The sequence below is a fragment of the Oncorhynchus keta genome, chromosome 28 (assembly GCF_023373465.1).
Source record: "Oncorhynchus keta strain PuntledgeMale-10-30-2019 chromosome 28, Oket_V2, whole genome shotgun sequence".
NCBI classification, from domain to species: domain Eukaryota; kingdom Metazoa; phylum Chordata; class Actinopteri; order Salmoniformes; family Salmonidae; genus Oncorhynchus; species Oncorhynchus keta.
This window is the reverse complement of record NC_068448.1, coordinates 74,847,096-74,874,221: the sequence shown is the minus strand read 5'-3', so window position 1 is coordinate 74,874,221 and position 27,126 is coordinate 74,847,096. Positions and strand designations below refer to the sequence as shown.

General features: G+C 42.7%; 1 protein-coding gene across 1 annotated transcript in view; it reads left to right on the top strand.

The window, feature by feature from the left end:
* LOC118375129 (potassium voltage-gated channel subfamily H member 2-like) overlaps positions 1–27,126 on the top strand; it is a 392,715-nt gene that overhangs the window by 2,839 nt on the left and 362,750 nt on the right. The window contains exons 2-4 of the mRNA XM_052484251.1: positions 5,432–5,554; positions 5,999–6,054; positions 18,650–19,357. Of these exons, the coding sequence (XP_052340211.1) occupies positions 19,282–19,357 (76 nt within the window). The 5' untranslated portion in view covers positions 5,432–5,554; positions 5,999–6,054; positions 18,650–19,281. The remainder of the gene's footprint in view (positions 1–5,431; positions 5,555–5,998; positions 6,055–18,649; positions 19,358–27,126) is intronic.

The window sequence follows — 27,126 nt, the reverse complement described above, 5'->3', positions numbered from 1 at the left end:
AGGATAAGTAATCCTTCTCACCCCCCCTTTAAGATTTAGATGCACTATTGTAAAGTGACTATTCTACTGGATGTCATAAGGTGAATGCACCAATTTGTAAGTCGCTCTGGATAAGAGCGTCTGCTAAATGACTTAAATGTAAATGTAATGTAATGTGTCCACGTAGGCACTGTGTGTACCCGTAGGCACTGTGTGTACCCGTAGGCACTGTGTGTACCTGTAGGCACTGCAGTGCATACCTTTTTTAAGCAGTGGTGTACAAGTACCCAATCGTCATACTTGAGTAAAAGTAAAGATACCTTAAAATAGAAAATGACTCGAGTAGTAGTGAAAGTCACACGCAAAAGTACTACTTGAGTAAAAGTATTTGGTTTAGAATGTATTTAAGTATCAAAAGTAAAAGTGTAAATCATTTCACATTCCTTATATTAACCTCTAGCGTCGAGCAATGCCGTATCCGGGAGCGTAATTATAGCCTCAAGCTCATTACCATAACGCAACGTTAACTCTTCATGAAAGTCTCAAATGAAATGAAAGAAATATATTCACTCAAAAGCTTAGCCTTTTGTTAATAACACAGTCATCTCAGATTTTCAAAATATGCTGTTCAACCATAGCTACACAAGCATTTGTGTAAGAGTATTGATAGCTAGCATAGCATTAAGCCTAGCATTCAGCAGGCAACATTTTCACAAAAACAAGAAAGCATTCAAATAAAATAATTTACCTTTTGAAGAACTTCAGATGTTTTCGATAAGGAGACTCTCAGTTAGATAGCAAATGTTCAGTTTCTCCAAAAATATTATTTGTGTAGGACAAATCGCGCCGTTTTGTTAATCACGTTTGAAAAAAATCAGAAAATGCAGTCTACAATGCCGAACTTTTTACCAAATTAACTCCATAATATCGACAGAAACATGGCAAACGTAGTTTAGAATCAATCCTCAAGGTGTTTTTCACATATATTCGATGATAAATCATTCGTGGCAGCTGTGTTTCTCCTCGAAGCAAACGAAAAATACACGCAGCTGGAGATTACGCAATAATTGCAACGGAGGACACCAAGCGGCCACCTGGTAGATGTAGTCTCTTATGGTCAATCTTCCAATGATTTGCCTACAAATACGTCACAATGCTGTCGACACCTTGGGGAAACGACAGAAAGTCTAAGCTTATTCGTGACCCATACACAGCCATATAAGGAGACATTGGAACACAGCGCATTCAAAATCTGGGGCACTTCCTGTATGAAATTTCATCTTTGTTTCGCCTGTAGCATTAGTTCTGTGGCACTCACAGACAATATCTTTGCAGTTTTGGAAACGTCAGTGTTTTCTTTCCAAAGCTGTGAATTATATGCATAGTCGAGCATCTTTTCGTGACAAAATATCTTGTTTAAAATGAACGTTTTTTTAATCCATAAATTAAAAGAGCGCCCCCTATATGCAAGAAGTTAAGTAAACCAGAAGGCACCATTTTCTTATTTTAATTTTACACTCAAACACTCAGACATAATTTACAAAGTGATTTGTGTTTAGTGAGTCCTCCAGATCAGAGACAGTAGGGATGACCAGGGATGTTCTCTTGATAAGTGTGTGAATTGGACCATTTTCCTGTCCTGCTAAGTATTCAAAATGTGAAGAGTACTTTTGGGTGTCAGGGAAAATGTTCTTTAGGAATGTAGTAAAGTAAAAGTACTCAAGTAAAGTACAATAAATCCCCAAAAACCTACTTAAGTAGAAACACTAAAGTACAACTTAAGTGTTTTTATTAGTTGTATATACTCTGTAGTGAAGAAATGGGAGAAACTCTCCAAATACAGGTGTGCCAAGCTTATAGCGTCATTTAAAAAAATGGGACCTTTATTTCACTAGGCAAAACAGTTAAGAAAAAAGTCTTACTTACAATGACAGCCTACCAGAGTGCTCTCTCATGCACTGTCTACTGTGGAACCTCATACAGACAGGTTGACAGTGCATGTCAGAGCGAAAACCAAGCCATGAGGTCAAAGCAATTGTCTGTAGAGCTCTGAGACAGGATTGTGTCGAGGCACAGATCTGGGGAAGGGTACCAAAACACAGTGGCCTCCATCATTCTTAAATATGTGGAACCTCATATAAAACTTCATCCAGTTATTTTTGATAAACTATTGAACCTCTGCTAAATTATGCTCTCTGGTTTATTTTGAACATTGAGGGTGGGCTCCTGTAGTTGGATAAAACATGTATTTTTTTGCCTCTTGTGGCTGCTACGGGGTTGGGCCAAACCCCTGACACACACTTGACCAGTTTATTTTATTTTATTTAATCAGTTATCCGATCAAGGCAGGGCCCCCCAGTTACCCACGTGGGCCCTCTATCTCCTCTCCTCTCCCCTCTGATGATCTTTCTACACTCGTTGAGAGTGTCTCCTCAGTCTTCCTGTAATTGGCTGTTTCAGTGAAAAAGTATAAAATATATATTACATATATAATATACTCTGTACTGTATACAGTATAGTATATATTTCCTTACTAAAACATTGTATTTGCTGTCTCTTGGGACTCCCCCATGGGCCTGGGCCCATGGGCTGTCCTCAGGTCAGAAACGGCTGCCTACAAGCTGGCCTCAGGTCAGAATCTACTGCCTGCAAGCTGGCCTCAGGTCAGACTCTACTTCCTACAAACTTCCACTGGCTGCCCTCAAGTCAAACACTTAGCTTAACTATGTGTGTGCTGTGGTGTAAAGTACTTAAGTAAAAAATACTTTAAGGTACTGCTTAAGTAGTTTTGTTAACTTTTACTTTTACTTCACTACTTTCCAAAGGAAAATAATGTACTTTTTATCTCCATACATTTTATCTGACACCCAAAAGTACTTGTTACATTTTGTATGCTTAGCAGGACAGGAAGGTGGTCTAATTCCCACGCTTATCAAGAGTACATCCCTGGTCATCCCTACTGCTTCCGATCTGGTAGATTCACTAAACAGAACATCCCTGGTCATCCCTACTGCCTCCGATCTGGCAGATTCACTAAACAGAACATCCCTGGTCATCCCTACTGCCTCCGATCTGGCAGACTCCCTAAACGGAACATCCCTGGTCATCCCTACTGCCTACAATCTGGCAGATTCCCTAAACAGAACATCCCTGGTCATCCCTACTGCCTCTGATCTGGTAGATTCACTAAACAGAACATCCCTGGTCATCCCTACTGCCTCCGATCTGGTAGATTCACTAAACAGAACATCCCTGGTCATCCCTACTGCCTCCGATCTGGTAGATTCACTAAACAGAACATCCCTGGTCATCCCTACTGCCTCCGATCTGGTAGATTCACTAAACAGAACATCCCTGGTCATCCCTACTGCCTCCGATCTGGTAGATTCACTAAACAGAACATCCCTGGTCATCCCTACTGCCTCCGATCTGGTAGATTCACTAAACAGAACATCCCTGGTCATCCCTACTGCCTCTAATCTGGCAGATTCACTAAACAGAACATCCCTGGTCATCCCTACTGCCTCCGATCTGGCAGATTCACTAAACAGAACATCCCTGGTCATCCCTACTGCCTCCGATCTGGCAGATTCACTAAACAGAACATCCCTGGTCATCCCTACTGCCTCCGATCTGGTAGATTCACTAAACAGAACATCCCTGGTCATCCCTACTGCCTCTAATCTGGCAGATTCACTAAACAGAACATCCCTGGTCATCCCTACTGCCTCTAATCTGGCAGATTCCCTAAACAGAACATCCCTGGTCATCCCTACTGCCTCCGATCTGGCAGATTCACTAAACAGAACATCCCTGGTCATCCCTACTGCCTCCGATCTGGCAGATTCACTAAACAGAACATCCCTGGTCATCCCTACTGCCTCCGATCTGGCAGATTCACTAAACAGAACATCCCTGGTCATCCCTACTGCCTCTAATCTGGCAGATTCACTAAACAGAACATCCCTGGTCATCCCTACTGCCTCTAATCTGGCAGATTCCCTAAACAGAACATCCCTGGTCATCCCTACTGCCTCCGATCTGGCAGATTCACTAAACAGAACATCCCTGGTCATCCCTACTGCCTCCGATCTGGCAGATTCACTAAACAGAACATCCCTGGTCATCCCTACTGCCTCTAATCTGGCAGATTCACTAAACAGAACATCCCTGGTCATCCCTACTGCCTCCGATCTGGCAGATTCACTAAACAGAACATCCCTGGTCATCCCTACTGCCTCCGATCTGGCAGATTCACTAAACAGAACATCCCTGGTCATCCCTACTGCCTCTAATCTGGCAGATTCACTAAACAGAACATCCCTGGTCATCCCTACTGCCTCCGATCTGGTAGATTCACTAAACAGAACATCCCTGGTCATCCCTACTGCCTCCGATCTGGCAGATTCACTAAACAGAACATCCCTGGTCATCCCTACTGCCTCCGATCTGGCAGATTCACTAAACAGAACATCCCTGGTCATCCCTACTGCCTCCGATCTGGCAGATTCACTAAACAGAACATCCCTGGTCATCCCTACTGCCTCCGATCTGGCAGATTCACTAAACAGAACATCCCTGGTCCTCCCTACTGCCTCTGATCTGAGGGGCTCACTAAATACATGCTTCATTTGTAAATGATGTCTGAGTGTTGGAGTGTATCCCTGGCTATCCGTAAATAAATAAAAAACATGAAGGTGCCGTCTGGTTTGCTTAATACGGAATTTAAATGATTTTGTATATTTTAGCAATTCCATTTACTTTTAATACTTAAGTATATATAAAACCAAATACTTTTACTCAAGTAAAATTAAACTGGGTGACTTTCACTTGAGTAATTTTCTATGAAGGTATCTTTACTTTTACTCAAGTATGACAATTGGGTGCTTTTTCCACCACTGTGTGTGCATACTTTCATGTGTGTGACTGTGTGTGCGTACTGTGTGTGTGTTCTGTGTGTGTGTTCTGTATGTGTGCGTGTCTACTGTATATGTGCGTCAGAATACATCATCTTGAAAACAGGGTTCTACCACTGTGTGACTAGAGGGTTCTTATCTAAAGTAAATGTTCCAGCCTGTGTGCTTCACATTGTCAATAAAAAATAATCTATAGTTCTGTTTACCCACGACTTTCCTGTCAGGGCCTGGTGTCTTAGCAACAATAGAATAGTGTGTCTTTTCATGCAAGGCCAGATGCTGATTCCAGGAGAAGACAGGTGTTATTGTGAAGTCCCCACCAATATGTTCCTCTTGTCAATGATTTTGATCCAAAGGTCAGTATTTGACTGAAACGTTGGCTAATATGATAGCTTCCCAAGTCTGTTTTGAAATGGAAATCCTGAGGTAAGTGTTATATCTGGCCCACTAAACAGAGTTAACATTAGGTGGTGACAGATTAACAGTGGGAAGTAGTTTTTTTTTTTTGTCAGTGCTTAATTTCTCCCTTTTGGCAGGTGGCAATGACACCTTTTCTGGGGCAGCGACCGACGACTGTGACTGTGTCAGTGAGTGTCCAACCCTCCACCCCAACAGAGGGCAGTACAACCCTGGTCCCCACATACCCCTTCCACCTGAAGGTCAGTTGTCTATTTATTTACTTTTACTCAAGTATGACAGTTGGGTACTTTTTTTCCGCAGAGTAGCTCATACCCCGCTATCGGTCTTATTCGGGATAAGCACCTTTGATATCCCGCTTATATCTCAAATATTAACTGGATATTGGTCTGCACGTAAACGTGGTAAATGATTCTGAGAAAGTTTTGGAATGTACCGGACAGTCTGGCATTCAAAATGGCGTTTCAGATTCGAGGTATCTTAATGCCATCAAAGGGGTTTGATACATGGTTAATAGACTGAGGGACTGAGACTTGACTGTAAAATGTACTTTGGTTTTTCTTCTTTAGACCCTAACGTGTCTGTTGTCTTAATGCAGTGGTTTTCAACCTATGTTTAACTGCAGGTGGTCCTGGAATTCTTTTTCACAATCATAATAATATGCCTTTCATTTGTTACATTCCCAGCGAATGGTGGTCCTCGAGCTTTTGACAGTGATTTGGTGGTCCCCGGAACAGAAAAGGTTGGGAACCCCTGGTCTAAGGTCTCTTGATGAATACTCTCTCTCTCTCTCTCTCTTAAGTGTTTTGTCCAGGAGAAATATTAATTTGTACCGTGGACTCATTTGATGGTGCGTGTGATTCTTTGACCTTCTGATATATTAGTAGCTGTGCACAGTGTCGATATGATGTGGAGGCTCACTAGTCATTGGAAACTAGAAAGCTGCTCTACCAGCAACAGCCAGCAGGTTGGAGATGGTAACGCTGTAGTTTCCTACTGGCAGACCATGATCACCAGTACCTGGATCCCTCTGTGTCAAACCCAACATCTCTCCCTCCTCTCGCTTTCTGTCTCTCCAACTCCTCCTCTTCCTCTAGGCCTCTCCCTCCATTCTATCTACCTCTCTCTGCCTCCATCACTCCTCCTCTGCCCCTGGTTGTGGTGAGTGTCGGCCCTAAGTTTGGGACTGGGTCTGCCTTTCATTCTGGAGCAGTGTTTCCAAACTCAGTCCTACTTTGTTTCTATTGCGGCATAAGCACCAATGATTCAACTCATCAAGTCAAAAGCTTGATGATCAGTTGATTTGTTAAACCAGGTGTGTTGGAGCTGGAATCAAACAAGTATTTGAATTTAAAAGTTAGGTGTGTAGGCCTCCCCCTTCAGACACACCGTCTCCCACCTCCCACTACTCTCCCTCCTTTTCACCATTTTCTGATACCCTCGTTTGCCCTTGTCCTCCTCCTCCCTTCCCACTATTCTCCTCCCTTCTCACCCCCTTCCCTGTCCTCCCATCCGGTCTCCTCTCTCTCCCCCTCCCCTCCAGGGCATGTACAACAAATGTATCTATCTATCTTGTTCTTCGCTGGTATAAAATATCACTGTTAGTAAGGGGGCATTGAAAGAGAATGAGTTTCTCTCTCTTTCTCTCTCTCTCTCTAGAGCTTATTCTCGTTCATTAACTCTCTCTGTCTCTCTCTTTCATTCATTAACACACAACCCTCTTTTCTTTTCTCAACTCCCCAAGCTGCCCTCTCTCTCCTCCTCCTCAGCCGTTCCTCTAATCTCTCTCTCCTTTTATCTGTCTGCCCTGTTCTATTTTCTCCTCCGTTCCTCCTCTCATCTTACGGGGGGAGCCCGTGGCTGAGTGTCGCCGTTACACCGAGGTCAGGAACATCACTAAGGGAGACTGTCGTCTTGACAACGTGGAAGTAAGCTACTGTAGAGGGCGCTGTTTGTCCAGCAGTGATGTCATTTTGTCCAGCAATGATGTCGTTTTGGAGGTTTGTCCAGCAGTGATGTCATTTTGTCCAGCAATGATGTCATTTTAGAGGTGTGACAGCAATGATTTCGTTTTGCAGGTTTGTCCAGCAATGTCATTTTGGAGGTGTGACAGCAATGATGTCATTTTGGAGGTTTGTCCAGCAATGATGTCGTTTTGGAGGTTTGTCCAGCAATGATGTCATTTTGGAGGTTTGTCCAGCAATGATGTCATTTTGGAGGTTTGTCCAGCAATGATGTCATTTTGGAGGTTTGTCCAGCAATGATGTCATTTTGGAGGTTTGTCCAGCAATGATGTCATTTTGGAGGTTTGTCCAGCAATGATGTCATTTTGGAGGTTTGTCCAGCAATGATGTCATTTTGGAGGTTTGTCCAGCAATGATGTCATTTTGGAGGTTTGTCCAGCAATGATGTCATTTTGGAGGTGTGACAGCAATGATGTCATTTTGGAGGTGTGACAGCAATGATGTCATTTTGGAGGTGTGACAGCAAGGACTGCGAGTCCGTCGTCCTGCCTGACATACACAGCTGCCAGTTTACCAGCTCTCTTCACCCCATCAGTAGCCTCTAAACGAATGCCCCCCACACACACACAAATAGACACACACAGACAGACGAACAGCCCTCCAGACACACACACAGACAGACAAACACATACTCTCTCTCTCCCCACCACACCCACTTCCTGCCAGCGTCCAATGCTGTTAGTCATGCTGTCCCTCCACCCATCACGTCATAGCAACTCTCTGTCACTCACACCCAGTTGCAGCAGTCCTACTGTCCCTCCGCCCATCACGTCATAGCAACTCTCTGTCACTCACACCCAGTTGCAGCAGTCCTACTGTCCCTCCGCCCATCACGTCATAGCAACTCTCTGTCACTCACACCCAGTTGCTGCAGTCCTACTGTCCCTCCGCCCATCACGTCATAGCAACTCTCTGTCACTCACACCCAGTTGCTGCAGTCCCAGTGTCCCTCCGCCCATCACGTCATAGCAACTCTCTGTCACTCACACCCAGTTGCTGTAGTCCCACTGTCACTCCGTCCATCACGTCATAGCAACTCTCTGTCACTCACACCCAGTTGCTGTAGTCCCACTGTCACTCCGCCCATCACGTCATAGCAACTCTCTGTCACTCACACCCAGTTGCTCTAGTCCCACTGTCACTCCGCCCATCACGTCATAGCAACTCTCTGTCACTCACACCCAGTTGCTGCAGTCCTACTGTCCCTCCGCCCATCACGTCATAGCAACTCTCTGTCACTCACACCCAGTTGCTGCAGTCCCAGTGTCACTCCGTCCATCACGTCATAGCAACTCTCTGTCACTCACACCCAGTTGCTGTAGTCCCACTGTCACTCCGCCCATCACGTCATAGCAACTCTCTGTCACTCACACCCAGTTGCTGTAGTCCCACTGTCACTCCGCCCATCACGTCATAGCAACTCTGTCACTCACACCCAGTTGCTCTAGTCCCACTGTCACTCCGCCCATCACGTCATAGCAACTCTCTGTCACTCACACCCAGTTGCTGCAGTCCTACTGTCCCTCCGCCCATCACGTCATAGCAACTCTCTGTCACTCACACCCAGTTGCTGCAGTCCTACTGTCCCTCCGCCCATCACGTCATAGCAACTCTCTGTCACTCACACCCAGTTGCTGCAGTCCTACTGTCCCTCCGCCCATCACGTCATAGCAACTCTCTGTCACTCACACCCAGTTGCAGCAGTCCTACTGTCCCTCCGCCCATCACGTCATAGCAACTCTCTGTCACTCACACCCAGTTGCTGCAGTCCTACTGTCCCTCCGCCCATCACGTCATAGCAACTCTCTGTCACTCACACCCAGTTGCTGCAGTCCTACTGTCCCTCCGCCCATCACGTCATAGCAACTCTCTGTCACTCACACCCAGTTGCTGTAGTCCCACTGTCACTCCGTCCATCACGTCATAGCAACTCTCTGTCACTCACACCCAGTTGCTGTAGTCCCACTGTCACTCCGCCCATCACGTCATAGCAACTCTCTGTCACTCACACCCAGTTGCTCTAGTCCCACTGTCACTCCGCCCATCACGTCATAGCAACTCTCTGTCACTCACACCCAGTTGCTGCAGTCCCACTGTCCCTCCGCCCATCACGTCATAGCAACTCTCTGTCACTCACACCCAGTTGCAGCAGTCCTACTGTCCCTCCGCCCATCACGTCATAGCAACTCTCTGTCACTCACACCCAGTTGCTGCAGTCCTACTGTCCCTCCGCCCATCACGTCATAGCAACTCTCTGTCACTCACACCCAGTTGCTGCAGTCCCAGTGTCCCTCCGCCCATCACGTCATAGCAACTCTCTGTCACTCACACCCAGTTGCTGCAGTCCCAGTGTCACTCCGTCCATCACGTCATAGCAACTCTCTGTCACTCACACCCAGTTGCTGTAGTCCCACTGTCACTCCGCCCATCACGTCATAGCAACTCTGTCACTCACACCCAGTTGCTCTAGTCCCACTGTCACTCCGCCCATCACGTCATAGCAACTCTCTGTCACTCACACCCAGTTGCTGCAGTCCTACTGTCCCTCCGCCCATCACGTCATAGCAACTCTCTGTCACTCACACCCAGTTGCTGCAGTCCTACTGTCCCTCCGCCCATCACGTCATAGCAACTCTCTGTCACTCACACCCAGTTGCAGCAGTCCTACTGTCCCTCCGCCCATCACGTCATAGCAACTCTGTCACTCACACCCAGTTGCTGCAGTCCTACTGTCCCTCCGCCCATCACGTCATAGCAACTCTCTGTCACTCACACCCAGTTGCTGCAGTCCTACTGTCCCTCCGCCCATCACGTCATAGCAACTCTCTGTCACTCACACCCAGTTGCTGCAGTCCTACTGTCCCTCCGCCCATCACGTCATAGCAACTCTCTGTCACTCACACCCAGTTGCTGCAGTCCCACTGTCCCTTGCTGTTTCTTCCACTTCTTGTCGTTCTCCGGTAATGCACTTTAATGGACATGATGGCTGCACCCCCCCATGATAGCTACATGCATAATTCAATCAGGGCCTCACCAAGAATAACCAATTCTGTAGTCATCATTCATCAACGTGGTTGATTGCATTAGCTAATTGGATATATACATCGCAAGGCAATTTACAGAGCTCCGATTCTTCAATCATATAGTTGTGCGTTGCCTGGTGACATACTTTCTCTTGGGCAATTTCATGTGCCACACATGTAATACAGTTCTGCAATAATTCTCAGTGAAGGTTTCATTATTAAAGATGGCAGCTGCCAATTTGTCTCACTCTTATGACTTTTGATCATTTTACATGTTGTGGTAGATATCTGCGAAGTTGTTTCCCCATTGTAGCCTCTAAACGTTTGTTTAAAAGCCAAACTGAAATGCCACCAACCGAATTGAATGTGAAAGGCTTTGAAAATGAACAGCTTGCGGTAAGCTCGGTGTCCCGTTGACATTTCACTACGTTGCGTTACGATACGTTTGCTTTTGTAAGAGATCTTCAAAAAAAATGACATGAATTTCGCATTAATATGAAAAGCGTATACTAATGAAAATATTACATGTCATGTCTCAAAATCTATATGTATACTCTATATATTGCTTTATGTCCTCTGGATTCGAGAAGAAAGAAGAGTTCAACGGTGAGCCTGTCAGCTAGCCTTAAAGTCCAGGTAGCAGATAAATCATATACAGTGCATTTGGAAAGTGTTCAGACCCCTTGACTTTTTCCACATGTTGTTACATTACAGCCTTATTCTAAAATGTATTAAATAAAAAAAAAATCCTCATCAATCTACACACAATACCCCATCATGATGAAGCAAAAAACAGGTTTTTAGAAATGTATTAAACATAAAAAAAACATAAATACCTTATTTAGTATTCAGACCCTTTGCTATGAGACTTGAAATTGAGCTCAGGTGCATCCTGTTTCCATTGACCATCCTTGTGATGTTTCTACAACTTGATTGGAGTCCAGCTGTGGTAAATTAAATTGATTGGACATGATTGGAAAGGCACACACCTGTCTCTTTAAATAACGTCCCACAGTTGACAGTGCATGTCAGAGCAAAAACCAAACCAATATTGAACTCTTTGGCCTGAATTCCAAGCGTCACGTCTGGAAGAAACCTGGCACCATCCCTACGGTGAAGCATGGTGGTGGTAGCATCATGCTGTGGGATGTTTTTCAGGGGCAGGGACTCTGAGACTTGTCAGGATTTAGGGAAAGATGAATGGATCAAAATACAGAGAGGGCCTTGACGAAAACCTGATCGAACATCTCTGGAGAGAGCTGAAAATAGATGTGCAGCTCCCCATCCAACCTGATAGAGCTTCAGAGGATCTGCAAAGAATGGGAGAAACTGCCCAAATACAGGTGCGCCAAGCTTGTCGTGTCATACCCAAGATGACTTGAGGCTGTAATCACTGCCAAAAGTGCCTGAATACTTATGTAAATGTAATATTTCAGTTGAATTTTTTTTTTCAAAATTTGTATGCATTTTGAAAAACAATTTTTCTTTGTCATTATGGGGTATTGTGATGTCATTATGGGGTATTGTGTGTAGATTGATGAGGGGGGGAAAACTATTGAATACATTATTGAATAAGGCTGTAACGTAACAAAATGTGGAAAAAGTCAAGGGGTCTAAATACTTTCCGAGTGCACAGTATGTAAACTCAGCAAAAAAAGAAACGTCCTCTTAAAGTCAACTGCGTTTATTTTCAGCAAACTTAACGTGTAAATATTTGTATGAACATTGCAGGATTCAACAACTGAGACATAAACTGAACAAGTTCCACAGACATGTGACTAACAGAAATTGAATAATGTGTCACTGAACAAAGGGGGGTCAAAATCAAAAGTAAGTCAGTATCTGGTGTGGCCACCAGCTGCATTAAGTACTGCTGCATTAAGTACTCCTCCTCATGGACTGCACCAGATTTGTCAGTTGTCAGTGAAGAGCACTTTTTGCCGAGTCTACGGTTTTGTCTCACTAGGGGTGATTGTTGGATTCGTGTTTATCGTTGAAGGAATGAGCGTTACTCTGGAGCGGGATCGATTTGGAGGTGGAGGGTTCGTCATGGTCTGGGGCGGTGTGTCACAGCATGATCGGACTGAGCTTGTTGCCATTGCCTGCAATGACAACAAGCTCAGTAAACCGGAAGGAAGACGTAAACAAGTATGGAAAACGGCTGTGAGGATTTTTCTACAATTTTCACAACATACGGACACAATTACAGTCTTTACAGTGGAAAAATGTATTTGAGTGAACATTATCAAGCCAGCAGCAGATGAAACAGAAAGTGAATTCTTTCCACCCACATCATATTGCGTCTATCATTGTCTAGCTGGCTAGATATGCTATCAGTATACTGTATGGCAGTACAAACAACATTTTGTTCACTTATTTTGCCAGCTAGAAAGAAACACTCGATATTTTTTAGAAACGGAGGAAGAGGGACATTAGCTAATGCCTCTTCAACGAGAAACAACTGTGATAACGTTAATCCTAAAATAGAACTCCGATCACGCGGTAAGAACTCCGATCACGCGGTAAGAACTCCGATCACGCGGTAAGAACTCAGATCACGCTGTAAGATCCACAATGCTCTAATCTAGTGGTTACTAGTAACTGAAAGATTGCAAGATCGAATCCCCGAGCTGATACGGTCCAAATCTCTCGTTCTGCCCCTGAACAAGGCAGTTAACCCTCTGTTCCTAGGCCGTCATTGAAAATAAGAATGTGTTCTTAACTGACTTGCTGAGTTAAAGAAATGTTTAAAAAAATAAACGTTCCCATTGAGCAAAATCCACAATCCACCCCTCTAGAGAGAACCTGGCTCCTTTCTCCGAAATGTCACCAGATCCACATTCGAGTACATGACTGAAGCATCGCATTTCAGTTTAGCCCACCATAGACACACACAAAGTTTTGGCCCCAGCCAGAGGGCTCTGTATGGACCTCCATCGCGACCAAAACTACTCTTTTCCCATAGGCTTCTACAATCTTTAGTATGACAACCCAAGCAGTTAGCTACCAACAGCAGGCAGACATGTTAATTAGTTTACTTTGTTATGGATCAGTGTTTAGAAGGAAGACGTAAACTAAATAACCTAAGGTTAGGTAACACCATATTGCCCTCAAAGGACCCTGGGACTAAACACCTCCCTCTGCAACTGGATCCTGGTCTTCCTGATGGGCCACCCCCAGCTGTTAAGGGTAGGTAACAACGCATCTGCCAAGCTGATCCTCAACACGGATGCCCCTCAAGGGTGAGTCCTCAGTCCCCTCCTGTACTCCCTGTCCCAAGAAGGCCAAGATGACACAGTCTGCAATCAAACAGAAGAAAAAGAAGCAGCAGGGAGGCAAAGAATAAAGTATACTATCTAGACTGTATATGTGTGTACGGGGCCTCACTCTGGTTTTGTAACTTTTCTGTTTATATTTGTCATGACTGCGTGGCCAAACATGACTCCAACACCATCATTAAGTTTGCTGACGACACAACAATGGTAGGACTGATCACCGACAATGATGAAACAGCCTATAGGGAGGAGGTCAGAGACCTGGCAGTGTGGTGCCACGATAACAGCTTCTCCCTCAACGTGAATAAGACAAAGGAGATTGATCGTGGACTACAGGAAAAGGAGGGCCGAGCACACCCCATTCTCATCAACTGGGCTGTGGTGGAGCAGGTTGAGAGCTTCAAGTTCGTTGGTGTCCGCATCACCAACTAACTATCATGGTCCAAACACACCAAGACGGTCATGAAGAGGGCACGACAACGCCTATTCCCCCTGAAGAAACTGAAAAGATTTGGAATGGGTCTTCAGATCCTCAAAAAGTTATACAGCTGCACCATCGAGAGCATCCTGGTTGCATCACTGCCTGGTATGGCAACTGCTTGGTCTCCAACCGCCAGGCACAACAGGAGGAAGTGCATATGACCCAGTACATCACCGGGGCCAAGCTTCCTGCCATCCAGGACCTCTATACCGGGTGGTGTCAGAGGAATGCCCTAAAAATTGCCAAAGACTCCAGCCACCCTATTCATAGACGGTTCTCTCTTTTACCGCACGGCAAGTGGTACCGGAGCTCCAATTCTATGTCCAAGATGCTTCTTAGAACCTCTCTAGGGTATGTGGGATGCTAGCGTCCCACCTGGCCAACATCCAGTGAGATTGCAGAGCGCCAAATTCAAATACAGAAATACTCATTATAAACATTCAGAAAAGATACAACTATTTTACATAGGTTTAAAGATGAACTTCTTGTGAATTCAACCACGGTGTCAGATTTCAAAAATGCTTTACGGCAAAAGCATACCTTACAATTATTTGAGAACATAGCCCAGCAGACAAATCATTACAAACTGTAACCAGCCAAGTCGAAGAGTTACACAAGTCAGAAATAGAGAAATGTAATCACTTACCTTTGATGGTCATCATATGGTTGCACTCAGAAGCCATTAATTTATTCAATAAATGTTCCTTTTGTTTTGGGTATGTCTCTCTTTATATCCAAAATCCTCCATTTTGTTCACGCTTTTTTTTCCCAGTCATCCACAGGCTCAAACGCAGTTACGACAGGCAGACAAAAAAAATCCAAATTGTATCCGTAAAGTTCATAGCAAAATGTCAAACGATGTTTATGTTCAATCCTCAGGTTGTTTTTAGCCTAAATAATCGATAATATTTCAACAATAACGTTGTCAATATGAAAGGTAAACAAGAAAGGCTCTCTCGGTCGCGCGCATGACAAAGCTCTGTGATATGGCAGGGTCCACTCATTCAGACTGGTCTTACTCCCTCATTTTTCAGAATACAAGCCTGAAACAATTTCTAAATACTGTTGACATCTAGTGGAAGGCATAGGAACTGCAATTTGAGTCCTAAGTCAATGGATACTGTAATGGCATTGAATAAAAAACTACACACAAAAAATCCTACTTCCTGAATGGATTTTTCTCAGGTTCTGCCTGCCAAATCAGTTCTCTTATACTCACAGACATTATTTTAACAGTTTTGGAAACTTTAGAGTTTTATATCAAAATCTACTAATTATAAGCATATCCTGAGTAGAAGGTAGTTTAATTTGAGCATGCTTTTCATCCAAAATTCCAAATGCTGCACCCTACCCTAAAGAAGTCAACAATTTCTACCCCCAAGCCATAAGACTCCTGAACAGCTAATCTAATGGCTACCCAGACTATTTGCATTTTCTCAATTACCTCCACTAACTTGTGTAACACATTGTCTCTGTACCGATACCCTCTGTATATAAACTCGTTACTGTTGCTCTTCAATTATTTGTTTTTCTATTTTCTGCTATTTAAAACAAACACTTATTCTGTTTTTATATAGTAAATACTTTAGTCTTGGCCGTCCTAGAAGGGTAAAAACTCCAACAATTTTTGAAAGGATTGTAATACACTGGCTTGCATAGGTATTCAACCCCCTTGTCATTTTTCCTATTTTGTTGCCTTACAACCTGGAATTAAAATATATTTTGGGGGGTTTCTATCATTTGATTTACACAACATGCCTACCACTTTGAAGATGCAAAATATTTTTGTGAAACGAACAATATTTAATTAAGACAAAAAAAAAAAGAATTTGAGGGTGCGTAACTATTCACCCTCCCAAATTCAATACTTTGTAGAGCCATCTTTTGCAGCAATTACAGCTGCAAGTCTCTTGCGGTATGTCTCTAAAAGCTTGGCACATCTAGCCACTGGGATTTTTGCCCATTCTTCAAGGCAAAACTGCTCCAGCTCTTTCAAGTTGGATGGGTTCCACTGGCGTACAGCAATCTTTAAGTCATACCACAGATTCTCAATTGGATTGAATCTGGGCTTTGACTAGGCCATTCCAAGACATGTAAATGTTTCCCTTTAAACCACTCGAGTGTTGCTTTAGCAGTATGCTTAGGTCGTTGTCCTGCGGAAGGTGAACCTCCATCCCAGTCTCAAATCTCTGGAAGACTGAAACAGGTTTCCCTCAAGAATTTCCCTGTATTTAGCACAATCCATCATTCCTTCAATTCTGATCAGTTTTCCAGTTCCTGCCGCTGAAAACCATCCCCACATCATGATGCTGCCACCACCATGCTTCACTGTGGGGATAGGGTTCTCGGGGCGAAAGGTGTTGGGTTTGCACCAGACAGCTTTTTCCTTGATGGCCAAAAAGCTACATTTTTGTCTCATCTGACCAGAGTACTTTCTTCCATATATTTGGAGAGTCGCCCACATGCCTTTTGGCGAACACCAAATGTGTTTGCTTATTTTTTTCTTTAATTTAAGCAATGGCTTTTTTTTCTGTCCACTCTGTAAAGCCCAGCTTTGTGGAGTGTACGGCTTAAAGTGGTCCAATGGACAGATACTCCAATCTCCGCTGTGGAGCTTTGCAGCTCCTTCAGGGTTATCTTTGGTCTCTTTGTTGCCTCTCTGATTAATGCCCTCCTTGCCTGGTCTGTGAGTTTTGGGGGTGGCAGGTTTGTTGTGGTGCCATATTCTTTCCATTTTTTAATAATGGATTTAATGGTGCTCTGTGGGATGTTCAAAGTTTCAGATGGTTTTTATAACCCAACCCTGATCTGTACTTCTCCACATATTTGTCCCTGACCTGTTTGGAGAGCTCCTTGGTCTTCATGGTGCTGCTTGCTTGGTGATGCCCTTTGCTTAGTGGTGTTGCAGACTCTAGGGCCTTTCAGAACAGATGTATATACCCTGAGATCATGTGACAGATCATGTGACACTTAGATTGCACACAGGTGGACTTTATTTAACTAATTATGTGACTTGTGAAGGTAATTGGTTGCACCAGATCTTATTTAGGGGCTTCATAGCAAAGGGGGTGAATACATATGCACGCACACCTTTTCCGATTATTTTTTAAAATTTCACATCACCAATTTGGACTATTCTGTGTATGTCCATTGCATTAAATCCAAATAAAAAAATCCATTTAAATTTCAGGTTGTAATGCAACAGAATAGGGAAAAACGCCAAGGGGGTGAATACTTTTGCAAGGCACTGTAGAGTCTTAAAAGAGTATCTACACACTTGACATATGATTTTTTAATTATGGATCAAGCTATCATACAGTGCCTTCTGAAACTCCTTTTACACTGTACAGTGTTGTGCTTCCAATATATCACTTATCACTCTTTCAATCTTTCTGTACACAATCTATATTTAAAGATTATGTTCCATGTTGCTAAATGGGATGTCCATACCAGTATATTTTGTAAATCTATGCACATATACGATGCATGTCTCTGTGAAGACGGGTGTAAAATATAAACCTGTATAAAACAGTGTGAGAGAGAGAGAGAGAGAGACTGGGAGATCTCACTGGGGGACGCTTCCAGGAGACAGCCGCGTGTCTGTTGTATGCTCCTGACTAAATAAGGGAATTGGAACGAGTGAACAGGCAGCTCTCCGCCCACGGAGCTCTATGGATCCCCCTCTCCATTTTCACATTTACACCTTTCTAAATAAAATACAGTAAATAATCCGGATAACAGTTTTATTGTGTGTGTATTGTATTTTAATGAAGATGATATTGTATACCGGTAGGGAGAGTTAAGCATCATACTGTAAAATAACATCAAAGTGAACCATACAGTGCCAACAACATGCGTACTTGCACGCGGAGCGTGCTCTTTGTCTATCGCACGGTGAAGATAGGGAAACCCCCTACAGTGCTCGTGCTGGCAGTGACGTGTGTACTAGTCTGAAGCCCCATCATACATGAGACAACTGAGGATGAAGCCCAGTCCTTCCGTGAAATAAACAAAGCGCATCGGAAGTCCCCAAAAAGCGCATAATTGACCAAGCGGTGAGTCAACGCCTCGTGCACTTCACACGCAAACTGAAACCGACCACAACCAGCCCTTGTTTTCGATTGGTATTTTGAATTAGCCTCATTGCATATAGGCTTACAATAGATTGCGGCTGTTGTGTGTGCCAGTCTGGTTGAATTGTGATTGGGATGTCATGTGGATGTGGGTTAGCTTACACACCTGAATGTAAATGTAGCGGCACTTGTGTGGATACCAAACCGTTTGGCCACAGAGGCTCATGTTTGGTTTATTTCAAATCCGATGCTGCTGTCCTTCTTTAGTTACAACGCTTTAGAATAGTCGCATCTCTTTCTCTTTGTTAATTAGCCATTCTCGATGTATTGGATAGATGGGCTATTCAATAAATGTAATCGAATATTTGTATTACTAAGCATCAAATTATACAAATTATGATGATATTTTATGGCTGACGTTGTGCTTTATACACGTTCATTGTCATTCAATGTTTCAACAGTTCTGTTTGCCGATGAGGAAAGTGTGAAAGAGGCGCAGTCGCCACCACCGGTGAGCGCACAGAGTACTGACCACACGCGGGACACTTCTACTCCAGAGCGACTACGTCCCAACGACCTAGGACGGACTTTATCCAACGATTTATTCAACTATTTACTTGGCTGCTGATTCCTCTCTGTTTCGTCCATCGGGCGTACGGAAACAGGGAAGAATAGGTGGGCCAGGAGAAAAGGAAAAAAAGACGCAACTATGGCAAAAGCAAGGCTGACTGACTCCCCCGGAGTGTGTAATGAGAAATTACAAGAAGTAGACTCTCGCCTTGCCATTCACCAGAGAGGATATCATATTTGACAGCTCAAGGAACGTAAACAAAACATGCGCTCCTCTTAGTGGAAACTAGAAACTGTTTCCGGATTAAGTGGTGGCACATTTTCTATAACGCTCCTTTCTCTGAGAGGACTGTCCACTTGGTCCGTCTCATGAAGTCATGCTCATGCTTCGGTCGAGGAGTACAGTATTTATTATTCTATGACGTAGGGCACAGTGATTGTCGTCCGTTTTGTCGGGACTCGTAGAGTTAGAGGTCCGCATTGGCGACAGAAAGTCCAAAAACTTCAGGGGGATAGAGCAAAGATGCCGGTTCGACGGGGTCACGTGGCACCACAGAATACTTTCCTCGATACTATCATTAGGAAATTTGATAGTCAATGTAAGTTGTTTGATTATTGCATGATGATTTTTTATTGCGTCCAATAATCATGTTCATCATGTGTCTAATATTGTGTCCAATGCATAAACCAATTGGATGATAACTTCATTTCCATATCACATATTTTTTTCCTGTATGTTTTCCGGTTGATTTTTCTTTGCATGGTAAGTAAAATGTGGCATGTTCTTTTTTTTCTTCAAATATTCTTCAAGTATACTGCAAACAATATTTAATAATGAATTCTCTTGAGAATAGAGATAGTAGGCCTATACTCAGGGGTGTCATGAACCCCTTGTTTAAGAGGGGGCAAGACGTGATTATGGAGGGGGTGGATGTTGGAAGAATTTAGACATTTTTAAACACGTGAAACTGATTTTTTCTGCAATCTAAAGTCATGTTCATTACGCATAATTGTATGTAAAAAATTATATGTCATTTTTCCTGCATAAGCCATTTTAGTTAATGATGCACATTTACTTTAATTCTTTAAAAACGTGGATACCTTTACCAGTTTAGTAAAACTACCACACTGGCATATAGTATCATAACCCAATAATGAATCTATTTATTATCATTTTGGGTTTAGAAAAGAACAATGCATGGCTCTGTCTATTTTACAGTGAAATAATGTCTATGAATTCATAGACAGTGAATTTGCTTCCTAACCATAATGTTTTGTAAACATCTTGGAACCATCTGACAGATAATTTTCTCCAGGCGAAATTGGATTGCAATTCGAGCCAAGTACGATCTCGACATAAACCCATGGACAGTGAATATTTTTCAATAAAAAAAAAAATCAAATTAAACTGAAGAAAATCAAAACACAATATTTCTAAATAGGATCGGGTCAGAATAATGATATCGTAAATCTTCAACATTCCCCTAACACACCAAGCATTTCGCGAGTTCTAAAATTCACGGACATTGCCCCAATGTTATTATAAGATTAGCCTTCCATCTCCGTTCATATGATCTGTTAGTGACTTTGCCACGTAAAAGGTAAACAAACAAACAGGCAAATAGCCTAGGCTACAAGCAGATTTAGCGATGAAAGTGAAAGATGCCATTCTTTTTTACAAAATGATAAAGGAACAACGATAATCAGTCTATTGTGATGTTCCTAAAGAGACTTCCCACGTCGCACATATAGGCCAAATTAGTCAACTTTTTTCATAGAATATGCATGGACAAGAATAATGTCCAAAATAATGGAAAAATTGGAAAGTATTGACTTTTTCTGCTCCTGATATTTTAATAAAACATTGGTTATAGGCTACTGATTAGGCTACTGATTAGGCTACTGATTAGGCTACTGATTAAGCTACTGATTAGGCTGCTGATTAGGCTGCTGATTAGGCTGCTGATTAGGCTACTGATTAGGCTACTGATTAAGCTACTGATTAGGCTACTGATTAAGCTACTGATTAGGCTACTGATTAGGCTACTGATTAAGCTACTGATTAGGCTACTGATTAGGCTACTGATTAGGCTGCTGATTAGGCTGCTGATTAAGCTACTGATTAGGCTACTGATTAGGCTACTGATTAGGCTACTGATTAGGCTACTGATTAGGCTGCTGATTAGGCTACTGATTAGGCTACTGATTAGGCTACTGATTAGGCTACTGATTAGGCTGCTGATTAGGCTACTGATTAGGCTACTGATTAGGCTACTGATTAGGCTACTGATTAGGCTACTGATTAGGCTACTGATTAGGCTACTGATTAGGCTACTGATTAGGCTACTGATTAGGCTACTGATTAGGCTGCTGATTAAGCTACTGATTAGGCTACTGTTTAGGCTACTGATTAGGCTACTGATTAGGCTACTGATTAGGCTGCTGATTAGGCTGCTGATTAGGCTGCTGATTAGGCTACTGATTAGGCTACTGATTAAGCTACTGATTAGGCTACTGATTAAGCTACTGATTAGGCTGCTGATTAGGCTGCTGATTACGCTGCTGATTACGCTACTGATTACGCTACTGATTAGGCTACTGATTAGGCTACTGATTAAGCTACTGATTAAGCTACTGATTAGGCTACTGATTAAGCTACTGATTACGCTGTTGATTACGCTACTGATTAAGCTGCTGATTAAGCTACTGATTATGCTGCTGATTAGGCTGCTGATTAGGCTACCGATTAGGCTACTGATTAAGCTACCGATTAGGCTGCTGATTATGCTGCTGATTAGGCTACTGATTATGCTGCTGATTAGGCTACTGATTAAGCTACTGATTGGGCTACTGATTAGGCTACTGATTAAGCTACTGATTAAGCTACTGATTAGGCTACTGATTATGCTGCTGATTAGGCTACTGATTAAGCTACTGATTAGGCTACTGATTAGGCTACCGATTAAGCTACTGATTGGGCTACTGATTAAGCTGCTGATTAGGCTACTGATTACGCTGCTGATTACGCTACTGATTAGGCTACTGATTAAGCTACTGATTAGGCTACTGATTAGGCTACTGATTAAGCTACTGATTACTGATTAGCTACTGATTACGCTGCTGATTACGCTACTGATTAAGCTGCTGATTAAGCTACCGATTATGCTGCTGATTAGGCTACCGATTAGGCTACTGATTAGGCTACCGATCATGCTGCTGATTAGGCTACTGATTAGGCTACTGATTAAGCTACTGATTAGGCTACTGATTAAGCTGCTGATTAGGCTGCTGATTAGGCTACTGATTAAGCTACTGATAAAGATACTGATTATGCTACTGATTAAGCTGCTGATTATGCTACTGATTAGGCTACTGATTATGCTACTGATTAGGCTACTGATTAAGCTACTGATTACGCTGCTGATTAGGCTACTGATTAGGCTACTGATTAGGCTACTGATTAGGCTACTGATTAGGCTACTGATTAGGCTACTGATTAGGCTACTGATTAGGCTACTGATTAGGCTACTGATTAGGCTACTGATTAGGCTACTGATTATGCTGCTGATTATGCTGCTGATTATGCTGCTGATTATGCTACTGATTAGGCTACTGATTAAGCTACTGATTACGCTGCTGATTAGGCTACTGATTATGCTACTGATTAAGCTGCTGATTAAGCTGCTGATTATGCTACTGATTAGGCTACTGATTAGGCTACTGATTAGGCTACTGATTAAGCTACTGATTAGGCTACTGATTAGGCTACTGTGTGCTTCCTCTGGCAAAATTGATGCTATAACCAATTACGTTACCGCGAAGACCAGCTTTTGTTGAGTCTAAAATATAAATAAGTAGTGCTGATTCAAATTGGCACACATTTTTAACTTCCACCTCATTGCCAGGGGAGCTGGAAAATAACTGAGCGCCAGCTTTTACAAGTCGAAATTGTCAGTGTACGTTTGACACTAGCGCCGCCTTAATGACAGCAGAAAATAGAGCTGATATGGGGCGGCAGTGTAGCCTAGTGGTTAGAGTGTTCGACAAGTAACCGAAAGATTGTAAGTACAAATGGCCGAGCTGACAAGGTACAAATCTGTCGTTCTGCCCCTGAACAGGCAGTTAACCCACTGTTCCTAGGCTGTCATTAAAAATAAGAATTTGTTCTTAACTGACTTGCCTAGTTAAATAAAGGTAAAATTTAAAAAATTTAAATAAATATGTTACAAACATATACTGTATTTATATTTTGGCTTAAAGGTTTCGTATATATATATTCAACTCTTACTTTGTGTATACAGACCCAGCACTGCCAAGAAGACCCCTAGCTTAGACCTAGAACTTCACACTGTGGACGACATATAGTGAGTTCCAAAAGTATTGGGACAGTGACACGTCTTTTGTTGTTTTGGATCAGCGCTCCAGAACTTTGGATTTGAAATGATATAATGACTATGAGGTTAAAAAGCAGACTGTCAGCTATAATTTCAGGGTATTTTCATCCATATCGGGTGAAGAGTTTATAAATTACAGCACTTTACGTACATAGTCCTCCCCATTTTAGGGGACCAAAAGTATTGAGACAAATGAACTTATATGTGTATTAAAGTAGTTGAAATTGTATTATGTGGTCCCATATTCCTATATCAAGCAATGATTCCAACAAGCCTGTGACTCTACAAACTGGTTGGATGCATTTGTTGTTTGTTTTGGTTGTGTTTCAGATTACTGTGTCATTTTTGCATTCACTTTTATTGTAAATAAGAATATAATGTTTCTAAATACTTCTACATTGATGTGGATGCTACCATGATTACGGATACTCCTGAATAATGGTGAGTGAGAAAGTTAGACACACAAATATCGTACCCGCGCCCGAAAACTGCGAACCTGCTCTCTGCTGAGGAGTATTTTTCTCCGCTCATACAGGAGTGATAAAAGGTGAAAACAATTTTCTACGTGAATAATTTTATATTGTGATTTATCAGGGAGTCATATACTAAACATTTGACTACTCTATTACACATATATAAGTGAATTTGTCCCAATACTTTTTGGTCCCTTGAAATGGAGGGACTGTACAAAAAGTGCTGTCATTTCTAAACGGTTCACCCGATACAGATGAAAATACCCTCAAATGATCATTTTAAACCCAAAGTACTGCAGTACAGAGCCAAAACAACAACTACAAATAAGTCCCTGTCCCAATACTTTTGTAGCTCGCTGTATCCTACATGACTATAATACCAATGCTCTCTCAAATGCTGCTCAGATTATACAAGTACTTGGCTTCTCAGGCTAATATGTAAATGTATTCTGTCCAATGATCTGCTTTAATTGTGCTTATAATATTATTATATTATTATATATATTACTAATTGTGCTTACGAAGTAAAACCCAGACTTATTGTCTTCCTACTTTCAAAATGAAAGTTAAGTCAACATGTCACATGAATGGAGCCATGAGCTCTCTGCCACTTGCTGTCTCTGTGTGTCAGTGTTGTCAAGTGTTGACAAGCTTCACTCAACCTCAGTGGTCTGCGCAACTATATTTGATGCGAATCGGGTTACATTTTGTCAATTTCTAAATTATCGCAGAGATGTGACAAGCACGGCTGATGGTCAACATTGGTGTCGCAAACAGTCATTACAGCACTGCCTTAGGTCGGCAGGTAACCTAGTGGTCAGAGCGTTGGGCCAGTGAGCGAAAAGTTGTCATTCTGCTCCTGAAAAAAGGTTAACCCACTGTTCCTAGGCTGTCATTATAAATAAGAATTTGTTCTTTAACTGACTTGCCTAGTTAAATAAATCAAAACATTTTTGGGCTGAGAGAGAGAGAAAGAGAGAGCGATCTGAATAAGTGAATACGTGCATTTAAGCACCTCTGGCCTCAGTGAGAGAAACCTAATGGAGGTGTCCACTCACGTACCACCTAGCTAGCCTTATGCTACGTACCACCTAGCTAGCCTTATGCTTAGTACCACCTAGCTAGCCTTATGCTTAGTACCACCTAGCTAGCATTATGCTATGTACCACCTAGCTAACCTTATGCCACGTACCACCTAGCTAGCCTTATGCCACGTACCACCTAGCTAGCCTTATGCTTAGTACCACCTAGCTAACCTTATGCCACGTACCACCTAGCTAGCATTATGCCACGTACCACCTAGCTAGCCTTATGCCACCTACCACCTAGCTAGCCTTATGCCACCTACCACCTAGCTAGCCTTATGCCACCTACCACCTAGCTAGCCTTATGCCACCTACCACCTAGCTAGCCTTATGCCACGTACCACCTAGCTAGCCTTATGCCACGTACCACCTAGCTAGCCTTATGCCACGTACCACCTAGCTAGCCTTATGCCACGTACCACCTAGTTAGCATTATGCCACGTACCACCTAGCTAGCATTATGCCACGTACCACCTAGCTAGCATTATGCCACCTACCACCTAGCTAACCTTATGCTACGTACCACCTAGCTAGCATTATGCCACCTACCTGCTAGCTAACCTTATGCCACGTACCACCTAGCTAGCATTATGCCACCTACCACCTAGCTAACCTTATGCTACGTACCACCTAGCTAGCCTTATGCCACGTACCACCTAGCTAGCCTTATGCCACGTACCACCTAGATAGCATTATGACATGTACCACCTAGCTAGCATTATGCCACGTACCACCTAGCTAGCCTTATGCTACGTACCACCTAGCTAGCCTTATGACTGTTTTCTTGGTGCTTCTTTATAGTGTCCTCCTCCTACACTGCACTGTGAAGGAGGCAATGAAGACTTTTCCAAGCTGAAAATTATAAAATGATATCGGCTGCAGAGAGTTGACCCATCGGCAGGAATTTATCACAGGACACTCTATACAGTAGATACAGTATGTGTTTTGTACTACAGGATCTTATGTCTAATCACAGTTAAGAATATAATAATATTATCAGACTGCATGCACCCAGAGCCCAGTTTGCACACCCGTCTGCTAAAGGGGAATAATTGACATTTTCTCCCCAGTGATAAGTGTTCAATGCCAATAGTTGCTAGGCACGGATAACTCCCTAGATTCAAATAAATAAATAATGAGTCTTTGGCATCCCAGGGAGCTGCAACATGTTTCTAAATCTGACCATTATCTTGGTCAATGTGGACTATTGGTATTGGTCCTACCATATTGGCCAATGGTAGTACTCCTCTCCCGTGTATCTCAGAGCTCAGCTGTGATAGACCATGGCGCCAGGGTGACCAGTGCTGAAAAAAAAGTATGTTTATGCACTATTATGAATTGGTACGTTCAATCACGTGGCGAAGAAGGAGGCTTTAATTTCATTCTGTTTAATAATGGATTTACTGTTTTATTGTTGTCCTTTTTACGCTTGTTTTCTTGTAAAATTATATTGTTTAACCTGAGGGATAAACATTGAGCCAGGTGGAATTGAAAATGATAAAATGGAGAGGGTGGATCAAGTACTCCTCGCTATTACATCGCTGTTTAATCATTTGCGGATGGATGCTTGGCTTTTCTCTCTGCCTCTCTGTGGGTAGCCTGGCTGTCACCAATACTAAAGGCACAGCACTCAGGATACAGTGCCAAGGCTTTGATGTACTGTACTGTATCTATTCTTAAAGGGATAGTTCACGCCGGAATTAAAGTTTGTCAGATGTTTACGGACCTTAAAAATGGTTTAATTTCAAGATGAGTTCATATCCCTACCATCGATTTGTGTACTTCTTTTGTGACTTCCTTTTTTCCAATTCTTATAGGTTTGAGGCAGATGTCTGCATCTACACAATCAGTGACATAGGGTATGGAGTCATCTAGACATTGGACCAGTTTTCATGTGTGAAAACATCGGACAAACTTGGATAAATACAGGATTTAACATAAGAGAATATTGATGTGTTTAGTGGAGAGAATGTATCAAAAACAAAATCTTCTTTTGATTAACAATTTACAGTACTTTACTCAATGAGGCATCCTGAGACTTCCAACAAAATATTTAAATATATTATGTTCTTTGGCTATACAGTCATGATCAAAACAATACATACTAACCATCTATAACCAAATGCTGTCGTTCAGTTTGGCCCCCAGCTGAACATAGCCATGAGTAATATAGACACCAAAACCACAAATATTCCTATCCTATCCATTGCTACTCAAGCTGACTGACCTCACTGGGGCGGCAGGTGGTTAGAGTGTTGGACAAGTAACCGGAAGGTTGTAAGTTCAAATCCCCGAGCTGACAAGGTACAAATCTGTCGTTCTGCCCCTGAACCCACTGTTCCCAGGCTGTCATTGAAAATAAGAATTTGTTCTTAACGGACTTGCCTGGTCAAATAAAGGTAAATTAAGTTAAATA